The 15474-nt window shown below is 42.6% G+C and overlaps 1 protein-coding gene across 2 annotated transcripts in view; it reads right to left on the bottom strand.

Moving 5' to 3' along the window:
* Nucleotides 1–15474, bottom strand: part of LOC144755238 (scavenger receptor cysteine-rich domain-containing protein DMBT1-like) — an 855855-nt gene that overhangs the window by 739233 nt on the left and 101148 nt on the right. For both annotated transcript variants that reach the window (XM_078643952.1, XM_078643954.1), the window contains exon 3: nucleotides 11538–11579. In XM_078643952.1, coding sequence (XP_078500078.1) covers nucleotides 11538–11579 — 42 coding nt within the window. The remainder of the gene's footprint in view (nucleotides 1–11537; nucleotides 11580–15474) is intronic.

The following is a 15474-nucleotide window of genomic DNA, read 5'->3' as shown; positions in this document are numbered from 1 at the left end:
TGTGCTGTCAGTACTATCCTGAGAGATTAATTTATTCTCGCAAGGCTACCAGAGCAACCAGGTCTGTTAATAACTTGCGTTCTTCGTAAATTGCTTTTGGCGCTTCGGTGGAGTCGCACCAGTGCTTTAATCAATACTTTACTAGTGGCACCCCCGCACTTTTGTATTCCCAGCCCCTGTCCTCCCGCCTGCGCCCGCCCGCTCGCTACACCACTCGTGCCCCAGGCCAGGAGACCAGATCTGACCCTGTAGTCCCTCTCCCCTAACTGAAGCCACACAGGTACTGGGGCAAACGCTCGGGAGGTGGGATGAGACAGGACGGCTCAACCAGCCTGTGGCCCAGGTTGGCAGCGAAACCGGTGAACGCTAGGTGGATTCGAGGGGGAGGGGGCGGGGGGAGCAGCCCCAGAGCTGGGTAAGAGGCCAAGTACCCCGCTCGCCCGAGAAGCCAGACAGGGAGGTGGAAGCTGCGAGGGAGAATGGACAGGCCACGGACACAGGAGACAGGAGCCGGGGGCCGGAAGAGCGCGGTGAGCGAGAAGGGCACCCTGCGGCTTGAAAAGCAGCGCAGGGAGGGGGGTTAGGTAGGCTGCAACAATCGGCACACTGCAACACCATGCGGCAACCGGGGGCGGCGGAGGGGGGCTTAAGGCACGGAGCCAGGGACCGGGGTCTGGGTCTGGCCCGTTTTCACCCAGCCGCCAGCCAGCCAACCAAATGCCCTGCTCACTCCGCCAGCGGTGACAAAGATGACCCTTGCGCCTCACAGCCACACGCCCGCTTCTGCCGACTTACCAATGCGCCACGGAACCACTGCAGCCTCCCCCCCTGTGCTGACAATGCCCGAGAGGAGAAGGGGGCCAACTCTCTCTCAGCTCTCAGCTCTCCCAGCTCGACCCGACTCGGCTCACAGCTCGTGCCGACGTCCAGCTCCACCCACCGCTCCAACAACTCCTCGCCTCACCTGACGGCACGTCCAGAAGCACTGCAACTCCTCCCGTTAGTGGGGCGCGGCCTTAGCAAACATTCACTCTACTCTGGCAAGTGACTGGTGGTGTCATGGGAGAGGTAAATTTATGAACAGAAATAAAAATGTGGGTAGTACAACCATTTTCGCCATTGCCATACATCCCGCCAAAGAAAGCAGCGTTCTAGTCCAGGTCTGCAACTTGTCCTCCAGCTATATCACAGCCCTCCGTTAATTCACATCCCACAGTTCTTGTAGGTTTCTGCCCAGTCAAATGCCCAGGTAGTGGACAAGGCCATCTGAGATTAAATTCCGGCAAGAAGGGCAAGATGTCTTTGGTTAGAGGGGACAGGACTGATTTTGCTCAGTTTATTTGAATACCAGACAACCCCCCAAATTAGAGAAGCTCCCGCAGTACATGGTGTAAGTTGTCTGCTGGGTTGTTACTGTATAAGGTTATATGGTACGGTTACATTGATATGATCAGTCCCCTGATGAAACCTAGACCCCTGGCTGCATGATATTGCCTAAGTCACGCAGCAGTGGCTCCATGGCTATAGCGAACAACAAGGGGGATAGGGGGCATCCCTGCCTTGTGCCTTGGGTGATTTGCAGCGGTGGAGAAACCAGTCCGTTTAAAGTCTGGCAGTGGGGAGAGTATATAACAGTTTTATCTGGTTGTTATATAACGGGCTGAAACTCAATCTTGCCAATATAGTGAACAAATAGAGCCACTCTAGTGAATCGAAGGTCTTAGTTGCGTCTAGAAGCACAGCCAAGGCCAGGGAATGTGGATCGAGGTAATGCAGCACAGTAAAGAAGGTGCAGAAGTTGTCTGCTGTGGATCTTCCCTCATTGACGGGGGATACTGCCTGTCTCTAGGACTTCCCCATAAAGTGTTAGCAGCTGGGGTGCCAGTAGATCCACATAATTCTTATAGAAGGCTGCCGTCAGCCATCTGAACTCGAAGCTTTTTCAGGGAGAAGTCTGTTTATTACTAGTATAATGTCTTCTTTAATAAAGGGTTCCTTTAAATAAACCATATGTGCTCTGCCCAGCCAAAGCAGTTGTAAGGAGTCCAGATAGCCCTGGAGTTCTTCTGGAGTTGTGCATGTCAAACGGTCTGGGACTCATCCAGCTCGGCCGTGATGCCGCCATTGGGAGTCGGAGTTCCGCAGGGTTCTGTGTTGAGCCCGACTCTTTTTAACATCTTTATGACCCCTTTGGCGGCATTGGCTGAGTCCTTTAGGGCCCAGATCGTATCCTATGCCGATGATACCCAGCTCCTCTTTTCGTGTAGGAAAGGAGAAGATTTTGATGGAGAGAGTATCCGTGAGTGCCTTGGGGCTGTTTTTAAATGGTTCCAGCTGAGCAGCCTCAAGTGCAACTCAGATAAATCTGAGGTACTCTTTTTCGGCTGCCCTTCTGACCCAGATTGGCAGGCATGGTGGCCTGAAAACATGTTTCCTGCGTCTTGCTCTTCCCAGCTGGTTAAGAACTTGGGGGTCAAGATAGATAAGGGTCTGACGTTAAGATCTCAGATCCTTGGTCTAACGGGAACATGCTTCGGTCTCCTCAAGATGCTCCGGAAGTTTCTGCCTCTACTTTCAGAGGAGCACAGGAAGACAACAGTGCAGGCTCTGATTGGTTCAAGACTGGACTATTCCAACGTCCTTTATCTGGGCCTGCCGGAATATCTTTTGCAGCAGCTGCAAGTCGTCCAGAACTCGGCTGCGAGGGCGATTTATGGCCTGAACAGGCGAGCTAGTGCTGCTAGCCTTTTGCAGTCGCTCCATTGGCTGCCTATCCGGAAGCGATAGTTTTTAAGGCCTTGACCTTGGCCCATAAGGCTCTTCATGCTGTGGGAGCACAGTATCTCCAAAAGAGACTCGCCTTTTACCACCCGGCCCGATCTTTAAGGTCTGAATCTCTACTTCTTGCGGTGGTCCCGCGAGTCAAAAGGGCTCCTTTGGGTTGCTAGCACCACAGCTTTGGAACACTCTGCCTTTGGCTCTTCGTGGTGCTACTAATCTGTTTACCTTTAGGAAGGGCCTCAAAACTTGGCTTTTTGCCCTTTAGGCTATTTTATTTAGTTCTACTATTCTGTGATCAGTTTTTTTTTTTTTTGCTGTGTTGTGTTACCCTGATTCAGGTTCTCAATAAAAGCGTCGGGACACTCTTTTTGAGTAGCCGTGCGCTATAAAAGACAATATATAACATAACATAACATAACATAACATGAGGATGAGGTGTATAAAGTGGTGTAGAATTTAGTAAATTGATCAAGGATTTCTTGGGGGACCCTTACCGGTATGCTGCTTGTTACATCCATGTATGTTATTGAGGATGTGCCTTTAATTCCCTTAGAATGTTTACATTTCTATCTGTGGAATGTGAAGAGTTGCTGTCTGCAGTTGGAGTGGGCAGTTACATGCAGCTGCATCTCGGGTTTTTTTTCTCTTCAATAAACTTATTAAAAACCCAACTTGTTGCAGTGACTCCACTTTGTAAAAGTGGCGACGAGGGAGAACCTACCTGATGTGACCCCCGAGATTTGGAAATTGGATTTACAGCTATACTTCATTGGATTTTATCGAATTTTAAAAGAAAATGAATTTAAAGACTGAAGAAAATTACCACAAGAACAGTATTTTTGTGTATGTACTGTCTTCTTGCATCAAGAACAGCACTTTGTGTACTATCTTCTTGCTTCAAAAAAAGGATCAAATACTCTTTCCGTGAGTTATTTTGTACGATTATTTGTTGTGTGCATTATTGACTTATAATACTAGATGGCGCAATTTCGTCATTTATATACAATTTTGGTGATATTATCGGCGCTTTTGTGATATTGTCATCGTAAGATTTCGTGATTTTGAAATCGATTCCTTTGGACAATCACCAGAAAGTATTTATGTGATCAAAAGCTACAATCCTTTTTCAACGTTTGGTGTATCTCTGTGGTGAACCTGGTTATTTACGCTTTATTCAGTTTTTTTGGAACCAGTGGCAGATTGGATTGGATGAGTACTGACTGGAAATAAAGCTGTTAAACCAACCTCATTTGAAGATAAACATCAGCATCTCTGCGCAGCGTCTTCGTGCAGCAGAATCTTCGTCATTCCTACGTGTAAAACACCGTGTCGTTGTCTTGGAAGGAATTTCATTACGCGCAATGCATTCTGGGTAGTGCGCAAAGCATTCTGGGGCGCGTTTCCTACCAACTGGATAATAACAATTAAAACATCGTTTTGAAGTGGGATTTCATCTATTTGACATCGTAGTTCGCAGTATTTCGTTTATTACCATTATTACCTTGACTTTCAATCGGATTTCAACAAAATGACAACAGTGGCTACTTTTCTTTTGTTAGTTTATTAATTTTTATTTTAGCACTGTATATATTATAGTTAAAAGCCTTTAGATTTTTATTAATTCATTGTTATTACATTAATTTGTATTGCAAGAGGTAGTATGGAAACTAATACCATTCTAGCTCCTCAAAAGTTTTTACAAGATCCTGGTATTCCTCCTATGGTATGGGAGGATTGGCAAGAGTCCTTTGAGTCATATTTGGAAGCTATTGGTGGAGAAGTTTTTCTGCCTTCACGTAAATTAGCCTTATTAAAATATAGTCTTAGTGTTGGGGGTAGGAAAGTATTAAAAACCTTACCCATATGTTCTAGTGCTACTACTGTGAAGGTTAGTGGGGGTGGAGATGAAGATGCTAGTGATGAGGAAGTTGTATTTGACAGTTCAAAAATTGAGCTGTTTTCATCTGACGAGTATCTTGACGCATTAAAGGCCTTAGAAGAAAATTTTGGTAGAAAAACAAGCATTGTGGTGGAAAGGCATAAGTTCTTTTCAAGAGCACAATTAGTGGGCGAGACAGTAGAACAATATGTTGCTGTGTTAAGGAGACTTTCTGCTACATGTAAATTTAAAGATTTACATGAGGAAATTATTAGGGACCAGTTTATTAACAGAACTAACAATGTTAAAATTCAAGAGAAATTGTTAGATCTGAAAGATCCATCCCTTCAAAAGACTACTAGTATAGCCAGGAGAGTTGAGAACAATTCTTGTTATGTAAAGGAATTAAGTGGTGGGAACAGCAAGGATCGCAAGCTTACTGATGGGAAAGATCTAAGTAATGTGTGTGCTGTGGTTAGTAACAAACCAAAATATTTTGATAACAAGTATAGTATGAAACATGATAATGCCAAGGTTAAACCTCGGACATTTTCTAGTAATAACAAAAATGTTATGCCACAAAACAAATCAGTTCTCAACAAAACACAGGGTTTCAACAAACGTTTCTGTTTCAGGTGTGGGAATAGTAGACATGTGGGTGAAAATTATTGGTGTCCTGCATCACATGTCACATGTTTCAAGTGCAACAAAACTGGGCACTTTGCCAAAATGTGCAGATCTGGTAATCCCAGTGCTTGGAAAAATTCTGTTAATTTAGTTGATCAGTAAGCATGAGCGTCAAATCCGTTCCGCTCGCGGATTTCGCGGATTTTCGGTAAATCCGCAATCCGCGAACTCCCGCGAATTTACTGAAAATCCGCGAATCCGTGAGCGGCGGATTCGGGGGGCAAAAGTTCAAGCCTTCAAGCTTGAAGTTGTAACTATTTTAGGATGGCGCCGGCAAGCTGCCAGCGCCATCCTAAAATAGTTACTAAGTCAGCTAAGTTAGCTTCAACAGGAAGCACTAATAGATAAAATAAAGCAGGTGCTCAAGCACCTGCTTTATTTTATCTATTAGTGCTTCCTGATCGGTCTCTGACCTTTTATACACACAAGAGGCATGAACTTGAATTCGGCGAGATTTAACACACACATGGTCGCTGAAACTAGTTGAAGCTCAAATTCAGTGACTCATTCATCAGCCCAAAAACAATCGTGAGCGTCGTCGAGGCTGGGCAGGTGTGCCTTCTTCCCAAATCTACCGTCGAAAATCAGCTGTGATGCTGGATAGAGGCCTTTGTATCCTTGACTTTCACGAGCGCAATCCCTTTGCTGTTCCTGTGACCAGGAGCTTCTGTCTCTTCATCTACTGCTCTGATCGGTCTCAGACCTTTTATACACACAAGAGGCATGTGCACTCGCATGGAAGCCCCGCACGTTTGGTCCCGCTCACACACTCATGGTGTGCACCGTCTTCCCGCCATTGACCCACTATGATGGACAGCTCACCCAAGGGACCCCTGCGCCCTTCGGCGCGATTGCATAGTAACACACACATGGTCGCTGGAACTAGTTGAAGCTCAAATTCAGTGACTCATTCATCAGCCCAAAAACAATCGTGCGCGTCATCGAGGCTGGGCAGGTGTGCCTTCTTCCCAAATCTACAGTCGAAAATCAGCTGTGATGCTGGATAGAGGCCTTTGTATCCTTGACTTTCACGAGCGCAATCCTCGTGCTGTTCCTGTGACCAGGAGCTTCTGTCTCTTCATCTGCTGCTCTGATGGGTCTCTGAGCTTTTATACACACAAGAGGCATGTGCACTCGCATGGAAGCCCCGCCCACACACTCGCGGTGTGCACCGTCTTCCCGCCATTGACCCACTATAATGGACAGCTCACCCAAGGGACCCCTGCGCCCTTCGGGCGATTGCATAGTAACACACACATGGTCGCTGGAACTAGTTGAAGCTCAAATTCAGTGACTCATTCATCAGCCCAAATCCGCAAATCCGCAAATCTGCAATATCCGCGGATTTTGCGGATCCACGATCCGCAAATCCGCAAAATCCGCGGATCGTGGATCCGCAAAATCCGCCCATGCCTATTGATCAGTCTTCTTATTTAAGTAGTGATAGTGATGTTGAGGTTATGGCGATCAGGAATAATGAGGTGAATGAAATATCCAAGGAAACTCAACCACCTAAATTTGAGATTTTTTTTAACAATTGCAGTTTATACTTATGGGCAGATTCTTGTTCACCATATACCATAATTGACAAAAACATGTGGGAGTTATGCGGTAAGCATGATCTTACACGTCCAAAAAAAACTCCTGTGGGTTGCATGGGCTTCAAGTTACCTGTAATTGGATGTTTTGTTAGTGATATTGTATTTAAAGGCAGAAACACACAAGGGATCATTTTTGTTGTAGAAAAGGGTAGAGGTTTATTAGGATGGAAGGAACAAAAGAATTTAGGAATAATTCTAAATCCAAATCATCCTGATCAAGTTCTTTTATTTCATAGTGATAAAGAATTCAAATGGGACAAGAAAACTTCTGACCAAGTTTTATTAACTCAAGGTGATGCAAGTCTTAAATGGCATAAAAAATTTCCAGAATTATTAAGTTCCAAATTGGGATGTTTTAAAAAATGTGAACATCGTATAATTCTCAAACCTGATTGTATACCTGTTGTCCACAAAGTGCGCAATGTTCCTTTGGTATTAAGATCACACTTGAAAACTGAACTGGACAGGCTGTGTCAACAAAACATCATTGAGCCTATTAAGGCGTCAGATTGGCTTAGTCCAGTAGTTTTAGCGCGCAAAGCCAATGGCAAATTACGCATGTGCATTGATTTAAGGGATTTAAACAAAAACATTTGGATGGATCGTTACCCTTTACCTAGAATTAATGAGATGGTAGCGTCAGTTAAAGATGCTGTGTATTTTTCATCTATTGATCTATCAAATGCATACCATCAGATAAAGCTGCACTCAGAATCCCGTCATTTAACATCCTTTATAACTCCTGAGGGAGCTTACCAATTTTTAAGGATGCCTTTCGGGTTATCTTCTGCGTCAGCTGTTTTTCAGAGAGTAATGTGCAGAGTCCTTGAAGGTGTGCCCAACATGTTGGTATTTCAAGACGATGTGCTTGTGTGGGGAAAAAGTAAGGTTGATCATGACAAGGTTTTAAATGAGGTGTTGTCCAAACTTCAGTGTGCTTGGCTGACTGTTGCTGCAGAGAAATGTAAGTTTGCCACGAATGAAATTGAGTATCTCAGGCATACGTTGTCTGCTGAAGGTGTTAGACCTAAAAAAACTTGTTGAATGCAATTAAGAATGCTCCATCTCAACCTGACAATGATCAACTGCGTTCTTTTTTAGGTCTGGCGGAGTACTACTCCAAATTTGTGTCCAATTTTGCTTCAAAGGTTTTTTGTTTAAGGTTATTGATGAAAAAAGGAGCTAAATTTGTGTGGGATGTTGAGTGCCAATCAGTTTTTGAAAATATTAAGGAGGACATCATGAATGCTGTAGCACTTAAACCCTTTGATCCCAACAAGAAATCTATCATTGTTGTGGATGCGAGTGCATATGGTCTGGGGGCTGTCTTAATGCAAGGGAAAGACAAGTATGAATGGGCAGTAGCATTTGCATCGCGTACTTTAAAGGGTGCTGAACCTTCATATTCTGTCATAGAAAAAGAGGCACTTGCTTGTTTTTGGGGTGTAAATTATTTTAGGAATTATATTTGGGGTACTAATTTTGATTTAAGAACCGATCATAAACCTCTTGTGGATATATTTTCTACTAAAGGGGCTGGCAGGGCTACCCCTAGAATTGCGAAGTGGATTTACAAGTTACAAGAGTATGATATTCAGATGAAATATGTTCCTGGCATTAAGAATGTTAATGCTGATTGTTTATCTCGTCTTCCAGTATGTGAAGATGACATTGCAATGGATCAGGATGAAGATTGGTCAGTAGCTACTGTGAATGAAGCTTGCAATGGTGCTATTGATTTGGAGGAATGGAAACAAGCTGTACTGGAAGATCTGGTATTGAAGCAGGTGATTGCATGGTTAACCACAGCGCGCAATCGTTTTTCATGGAATGATTGTGAGCTATCTGAGTATAAAACAGTATGGTCAGAACTTTCTTTTGATCCTATTGTTGGCATTGTCAGGAGGGCCGACAAACTTGTTGTACCATCTGGTTTGCGTAATAGGTTGTTAAATCTTATTCATGAAGGACCTTCGGGTATGTCTGGTATAAAGAGAAGGTGTAGATGTGATTTCTGGTGGCCTGGTATGCATAAGGATGTAGAAAGGTGTGTCAGGAACTGTACAGCGTGTACTTGTAGTGACAAGTCTCACGTTCCTCAAGAATCTTACATCAATTCTGTTCCATTTCCAGATAAACCGTGGCAAAGATTAGCTATGGATATTTGTGGTCCATTTAATGTTGGCAACATTGCTGGGAAGTTTGCCATTGTTTTAATGGATTATCACAGTAAATGGCCTGAGGTAGCATTTGATAGAGAGATCAAGGCCTCTAATATGATTAATTTTTGTGAAGAGCTGTTCCATAGGGAGGGATTCCCAGAAACAATTACTACTGATAATGGCCCACAATTTGTGGCTGGAGAGTTTCAAAACTATTTGCGGTTGTATGGTATAAAACACGTTACTACTGCACTATATTGTCCAAGGGAAAACGGTATGGTAGAAAGATTTAACCGTGTTTTGAAAGAATGTATACAGTTGGCTGTGGTTGAAGGTGCTGACTAAAAAATTGCTGTCAAAGATATGATTTGGAGTTATTGCAATACTCCACATTCTGCAACATTAGTGACTCCATTCAATCTTCTGAAAGGACGGTCTGCTGGTAATAAAGTAACTCCAGCATGGATGCTCAAAACTTCTTCAGGACATATTTCTAAGGGGTGTCTTAGGGAAAGGATGGATGTATATCAAAGAAAGTATGTTGACAGGCACAACAACAATATTAAGAAATGTGTAAAAGGTATCCGTGTTGGTGATTGGGTGAGATCCTCACGTTTTGGTTTATCAAAGGATGGTTCTTCTAAATGGTCTCAACCAAAAAGGGTTTTGGAAGTGAGAGGGAATTATGTGTTGTTAAGTGATGGACGTAAATGGATTCTTAACAATGTGGTTTTGTGCAATGACTTGGAGCGTAACATTTGGTTGGATAGGAACTGTGATATTGCTGTGCAGTCAAATTCTGGCATTGTTACCTCTGAATCATCTGCAGGGTGTTCTGGTAAAGCACAAGATGGAGAGGTTCAAAATTCACCTGAGTCTTCAGGAAGGGTACAATCTGAAGTGGTTCAGGGTTCACCTGTTCTCATTCATCCCAAGTCAACTGTATCTGTTGGAAGAACTGTTCCTAATGCAAGAAGGTTATCTGGGCGTATTGTAGAGAAACCAGTTAAGTTTAATGATTATATTTTGTATTCATAGATTATACATAGCATACATTTTTATGTTTATCTTTATTTTTATTTTCATTTTTTATTTTTAGATAGGGAGATGTGTTACATCCATGTATGTTATTGAGGATGTGCCTTTAATTCCCTTAGAATGTTTACATTTCTATCTGTGGAATGTGAAGAGTTGCTGTCTGCAGTTGGAGTGGGCAGTTACATGCAGCTGCATCTCGGGTTTTTTTTCTCTTCAATAAACTTATTAAAAAACCAACTTGTTGCAGTGACTCCACTTTGTAAAACTGTTCGCGTCTAGTATCTCTGTAATGAATGTGGCATTGTTAGGCGTTCGCAACATATTAGCTAATGTCTTGCCGGGCCTGTCATCCTCTCTATACCTTCTGGATTGGGCAAATTTTCCCATGAATTTTACCTCTCTCTGCGCCTCCTCTTCATTTTCCACGCCTTTAGACCTGTTTTTGCCAACAGGCTTTCGTATTCAGAGCCGAAATATTTCAGTTCTAGCTCCCTGATGTCTGTCTCCAATTTCCCGATGGAGTGTCTAATGGATTTCAAAACCCCGGCCTGTCTGGAAATACAATTCCTGCGGATCACAGTCTTGAAGGCCTCCCACAGAGTGGCCTGAGAGAGGCGAATAATCAACCAAACGGTGCTTCTCTAAGTGTTGCCATTCTTTTTCTTTTTCTCACATTATTAATGCTTCAAGGGCTCTTGTTCATCAGCCTCTGCCCTTTGTAATGCGGTCTAGAACTGGGGAGCAACTGCCCTACAAAGAGAGTGTTGCTTCTGTTTCTGAGCAGCAGAAACAGAAGCCAGTGACCAGTGAACTCTTTCTGTCTCGTTTGGCCATTTACTTTGAGAACTAAACTGCATACAAAACTATAAGAAAAATTAGCGTAAGAACCGCAATTTCCCACTTCTCTCTTTTGGTTTGTGAGCGAAGATAACATGAACCTGTGTGCTGGTGGTGGCCTGGGGGCTGTTGTGACATCACTAGTTACATGTAATACATTATTACTAGTGATTAGTGATATTTTATTGCATCGATGTGCATGCAAAAGGACATTCAATGGCATGCACAACAAATCTAATCTCATCTTTGAGACCATAAAGCCTAGTCTTAATTTGTGAAAGGCCCTGTGCAAGAGACATTTATAAAACTGGAAAACTTAACAAATTATATTGAAGTAAGCTATAGACAATGTAAGCACCTCATCTGAAATAGGAAAGTGACATATATGGACTGATATACTATTTCAGTGGGACATAATCAACACTCAAAGCAGTCCTGGGTAAAACGTTTTTACGAAATTGCGGTCCAAAGTCCATAAACCTCAAGCTGAACCCTGTAATATTGATCATCGTTATTAAATCAAAACATATGCCAGTGGATTAGTAGGCTCACCTGGTCCAATTTTGTTGTCAGAGTCTTCAGGAGCCTTTGGAGCTGTAGAAAAACAAAATCGAGGAAAAGTTCGATTCAATCGATGCTGCTGCTTAAGGATGCAACTTGTTTGCAAAATATGTTGCGATTTCAACCACCTGTGGCATACCTGCTTAATAATAAGCCTGACACCCCGCCCAAAAAATAGTCTTCAGGTTTAACCCCTACCCTGATTATGACGGAACCGTACCGTCATGAGCCACGAGCGGCGTGTGCTCATGACGGCGTGGTTCCGTCATGATGTGGCCGCTATGCCCACACAGCACTGATTCCCCAACTGTGCAGGCCATTAGTGAGTGGGCGGAGTCTTGACGGAACCACACCATCATGAGTACAGCTCGCCCGTGGCTCTTGACGGCGTGGTTCCGTCACGAGCATGGCAGCGCTTGGCTCATCCCCCACCCCCCCAGCGCTGCGGCGGAATTACCCCCGCGGCCAAGGGGTTAATGAATGTATTGTTCCAGGTGCTTATTTGTGTTCACAGCAGTGCTTAATTTGTCAAAAAATAAAATTAAAAAAAGAAAGTAGGCGCCAGGGCCCTTTGACGAAGGCGACTGCAGCTTGCGCCATCCATTGCTTATGCCAGTGCTGCCAATGACAGTACCACCACAACTGCTAACCATAACACTACTACAATTGTGACAATTTTTTTAATGCGTACTGAATTATTAAAGCTTAGTTGTGTGCATCTCAAATTTAGATAGATGGTCATTAGTGCAGGTGTTCAGAATTAAGTTCTGGTGCCGAACACCATATACCACCAGCTCAAATTGAGCATTGGATCATATTATTACTAGAAATGCGGGCCTGACAGGCAATCCAGTGACCTGAAGTGAAAGTGGATATTAGACCTGCTCTACCTGAAGGGGTGGAGTCCTGCTGTTCAGTACAAGCAGCAAAGCAGGACGATGGCAAGGAGCGGCGATATACAGTACATTGCCATTTTTAAAACACTCAATATATTTTTGGTGTTTAAGATCATTTGTGTTATTTAGTTCTGAAGAAAAATTGGTACATTCTTAACCAATGATAATAAATACTTTATGCAGTAGGGGATTTCAAAATAAATTTACTAGGAATTTGAAGAGTGTTGACTAGGGACCATTACAGTAGTTAGTGCCAAATTTTGTGTTCCACACAAATGATTGTGATAGTGTAAGGTTTTCAAAATCTTGATCCTGCTGAGAACATTGGAAAGGAGGACTTTTGTATGGATATATTGAAGCTGATTCATAATAGCTATGGAAGTGCGTGAATGGGGGCTTTTTACATTTTTGGCAGAATTGTATCATTTGTACCTCAAGATGTTACTGAGGTCGGATGTTCTGAATAAAATGTATTCCAGAAAGAAAAGCTGAGGACATATGGTGAATTTGTTCGGCAAGAATATTTTTGGTGTTCTCACTTATGAGGTTTGTAACCATTTGGTACAATATCATACTAAAAAGATACTAAAACTGTTTTATGTGTTCTTGTTTTTAAGATTTTGATTTACCAGATCTAAAAAGAAATTTTAAAAAGAAGCTCCTTTGGCGTTAAGAGTTAAATTACAAGGAAATTACGGTAGAGTTGAGTCTTCTATGCACTCTGAGGGGTAGGACATTCCTAAAGGTTTGACCAGAATTCATAAGGAATTACGATGTTTTATTTAACTATAAGGGTCTTATTAAGGGCCTAATTACCAGTGGCCTACATTAGATGCATCTGATAAAATTCTACACTGAATTGTTTAGAATTTATCGGATGCAATAATATTGCCTATTCCAGTTTACCGCACCAAAATCTGCATGTCCCTGTAAATAAAAGGCCTGTTACTTTTTCCAAATTCCTGCAGTTATGACCAACCAAAATATACAATAGGGGTCACCTGGACATAACCAGGTTAAATAAACAACCTTTTATGCAGGAAACACAATTTAATGGGCGACCCGTATCAGTCTCTCTGTTTGTACCTGGATGTATGAGATGGAGAGACAATATTTAATTGTTTCTATTTGTTTTAGCAATGTAATGGAGTGTTTTGTAGTTCTAGGTATTGCCAAACATTATATTTAAAAGATTATGACAGGTTTATGTTTGTTAAAAATGTTTCCCTCTAGTATGCTTTTAAGAAGTTTTTTCTCCTCCTTCCCTTCTTCTGTTTGATTTATGTCCTTCTCACAATCTTGAAAAGGTTTGACTGTGAAACTTGTTTCGGTTTTTGAATTATGAGATATAACATCTGTCCGTGAAATTTGTAAAATGAAATAAAGTGCACAGTTATTTTGAAAATGAAAAGGCTGCTGTATTTTAAGCCGTGGATTATTAGCTGTTAACTTTCTTTATTCTTCCTTTTATTTGAAACAAAGCACCAGGCACCAAACGTTTTTCGTTCTATTAGACAAGAACTTCGTCAGGGCGAGTGCAACAGTAGGGAAAGTGTTGGATAGTGTAGGGGTAAAAATTACTAAACCCCATCTACCCCAAAAACCAAAACCCATACCCACCCTAAAACAAAAAAACCTCCATTACATACCTTATAATGCTTTTTAATGGCAAGCGTTGTAATGGCATGCATTGTAGTGACATGCGTTGTAATGGCATGTGTTGTAATGGCATGCGATGTAAAGGCAGTTGCGTTGTAACCATTGTGTTGTAAGAGCAGTGCAATGTAATGACTGCGTTGTAATGGATGTTTCCCACTAGTGGTAGCTTAAAGCACTAAGCATAGGGCTGTTCCAGCTTATGTCCTGCAATACCCAAATCTTTTAACATGTTTAAGTGTGTTTCATGCTAAATCTCTTTCCTTTTGGCTCAAATTCTATTGGAAATATTAGGAAATTGACACAACATGGACCCAGTAGAATTCCCTTGACTAACTAGGAACACTAGCTGGACCGTCAGTCAGAGGAGCTGGCCAGACAGTCATCCCATCCAAGGCTCTCACAGCATGATTGGTTCCATAGGCTGGTTTCACAATCTCACACTCCGCAGGTCACTTGTTCTCTTTCTTTGTTGTTAGCATGGTGATTCACATATGACTCCTAGCAAGGGCTTAGAAAAATAGGAATCGGGTTCTCAACCTCCTGTAACAAGCCCAGTACACAGACCTATCTTGGTGGCACCCTCTAGGAGCCTAGGCTTGCACGGACGGACATGAACAAGTAGGGCCTGATTGGAGCCCTTCTTTCCTGTGTTGTGACTTCACTAAATATAGGACAGTGCTGCATGTACTGGAAGTAGAAATTATTTATGTGCGAGAAAGTGGTGGTGGAATTAGGAGGGATGGTGAAGCTGGTATGAGGCACTTGATAGGCTGACTAGATTAAATGTTTTTTACCAGCAAATGTCTTAGAACTCGGGTATTAGGTAAGGGGGCAAGTACCCACCTCATATAATAACCACAATCCGGGTCAGGGTAAACCCTCAAAATCACTAAATCAACCTGAGGTCAACTCCCTGGTAGCTAGGGCAGACAGTTTAACCTGTAAAGTATTTATACAGTACTCAAACATTTAATATAGTCAAAACACAACTCAAGAAAAATTCCAAATCAATTTAGAGAAATAGAGTAAATTTTATTAAACATAATGCCACAAAACGTACAAAAATGCAATAAGGGGAACCGGAGTTATGAATTTCAAAATAGCACCAAAGAGCCTCAAGCGCCAGCTGCAGTCATCTGGCAGTACCTGGCTGGTACCTTGGAGCAAGTTAAGACTGGCCATGATGGAGCATGCGTTGGATACAGAAACCAGGTTTGATCCAGTCAAATGTTTTACCTTCTGACTTATCTCTGCAATGGAAGTCAGAAATGCTCAGGGTGTAAAAGCAGCAGGCTGTGGCCACCGAGGTCTCCACGTTATCAGACTGCCACTAGATGAGGTCATGGTAAACTGTTGTCTTTTGGTGGAAAAAG

This window comes from Lissotriton helveticus, chromosome 5_1 (genome assembly GCF_964261635.1).
Source record: "Lissotriton helveticus chromosome 5_1, aLisHel1.1, whole genome shotgun sequence".
NCBI classification, from domain to species: domain Eukaryota; kingdom Metazoa; phylum Chordata; class Amphibia; order Caudata; family Salamandridae; genus Lissotriton; species Lissotriton helveticus.
Note: the sequence above shows the minus strand (reverse complement) of the source record. Positions and strands in the feature narration are given on the sequence as shown.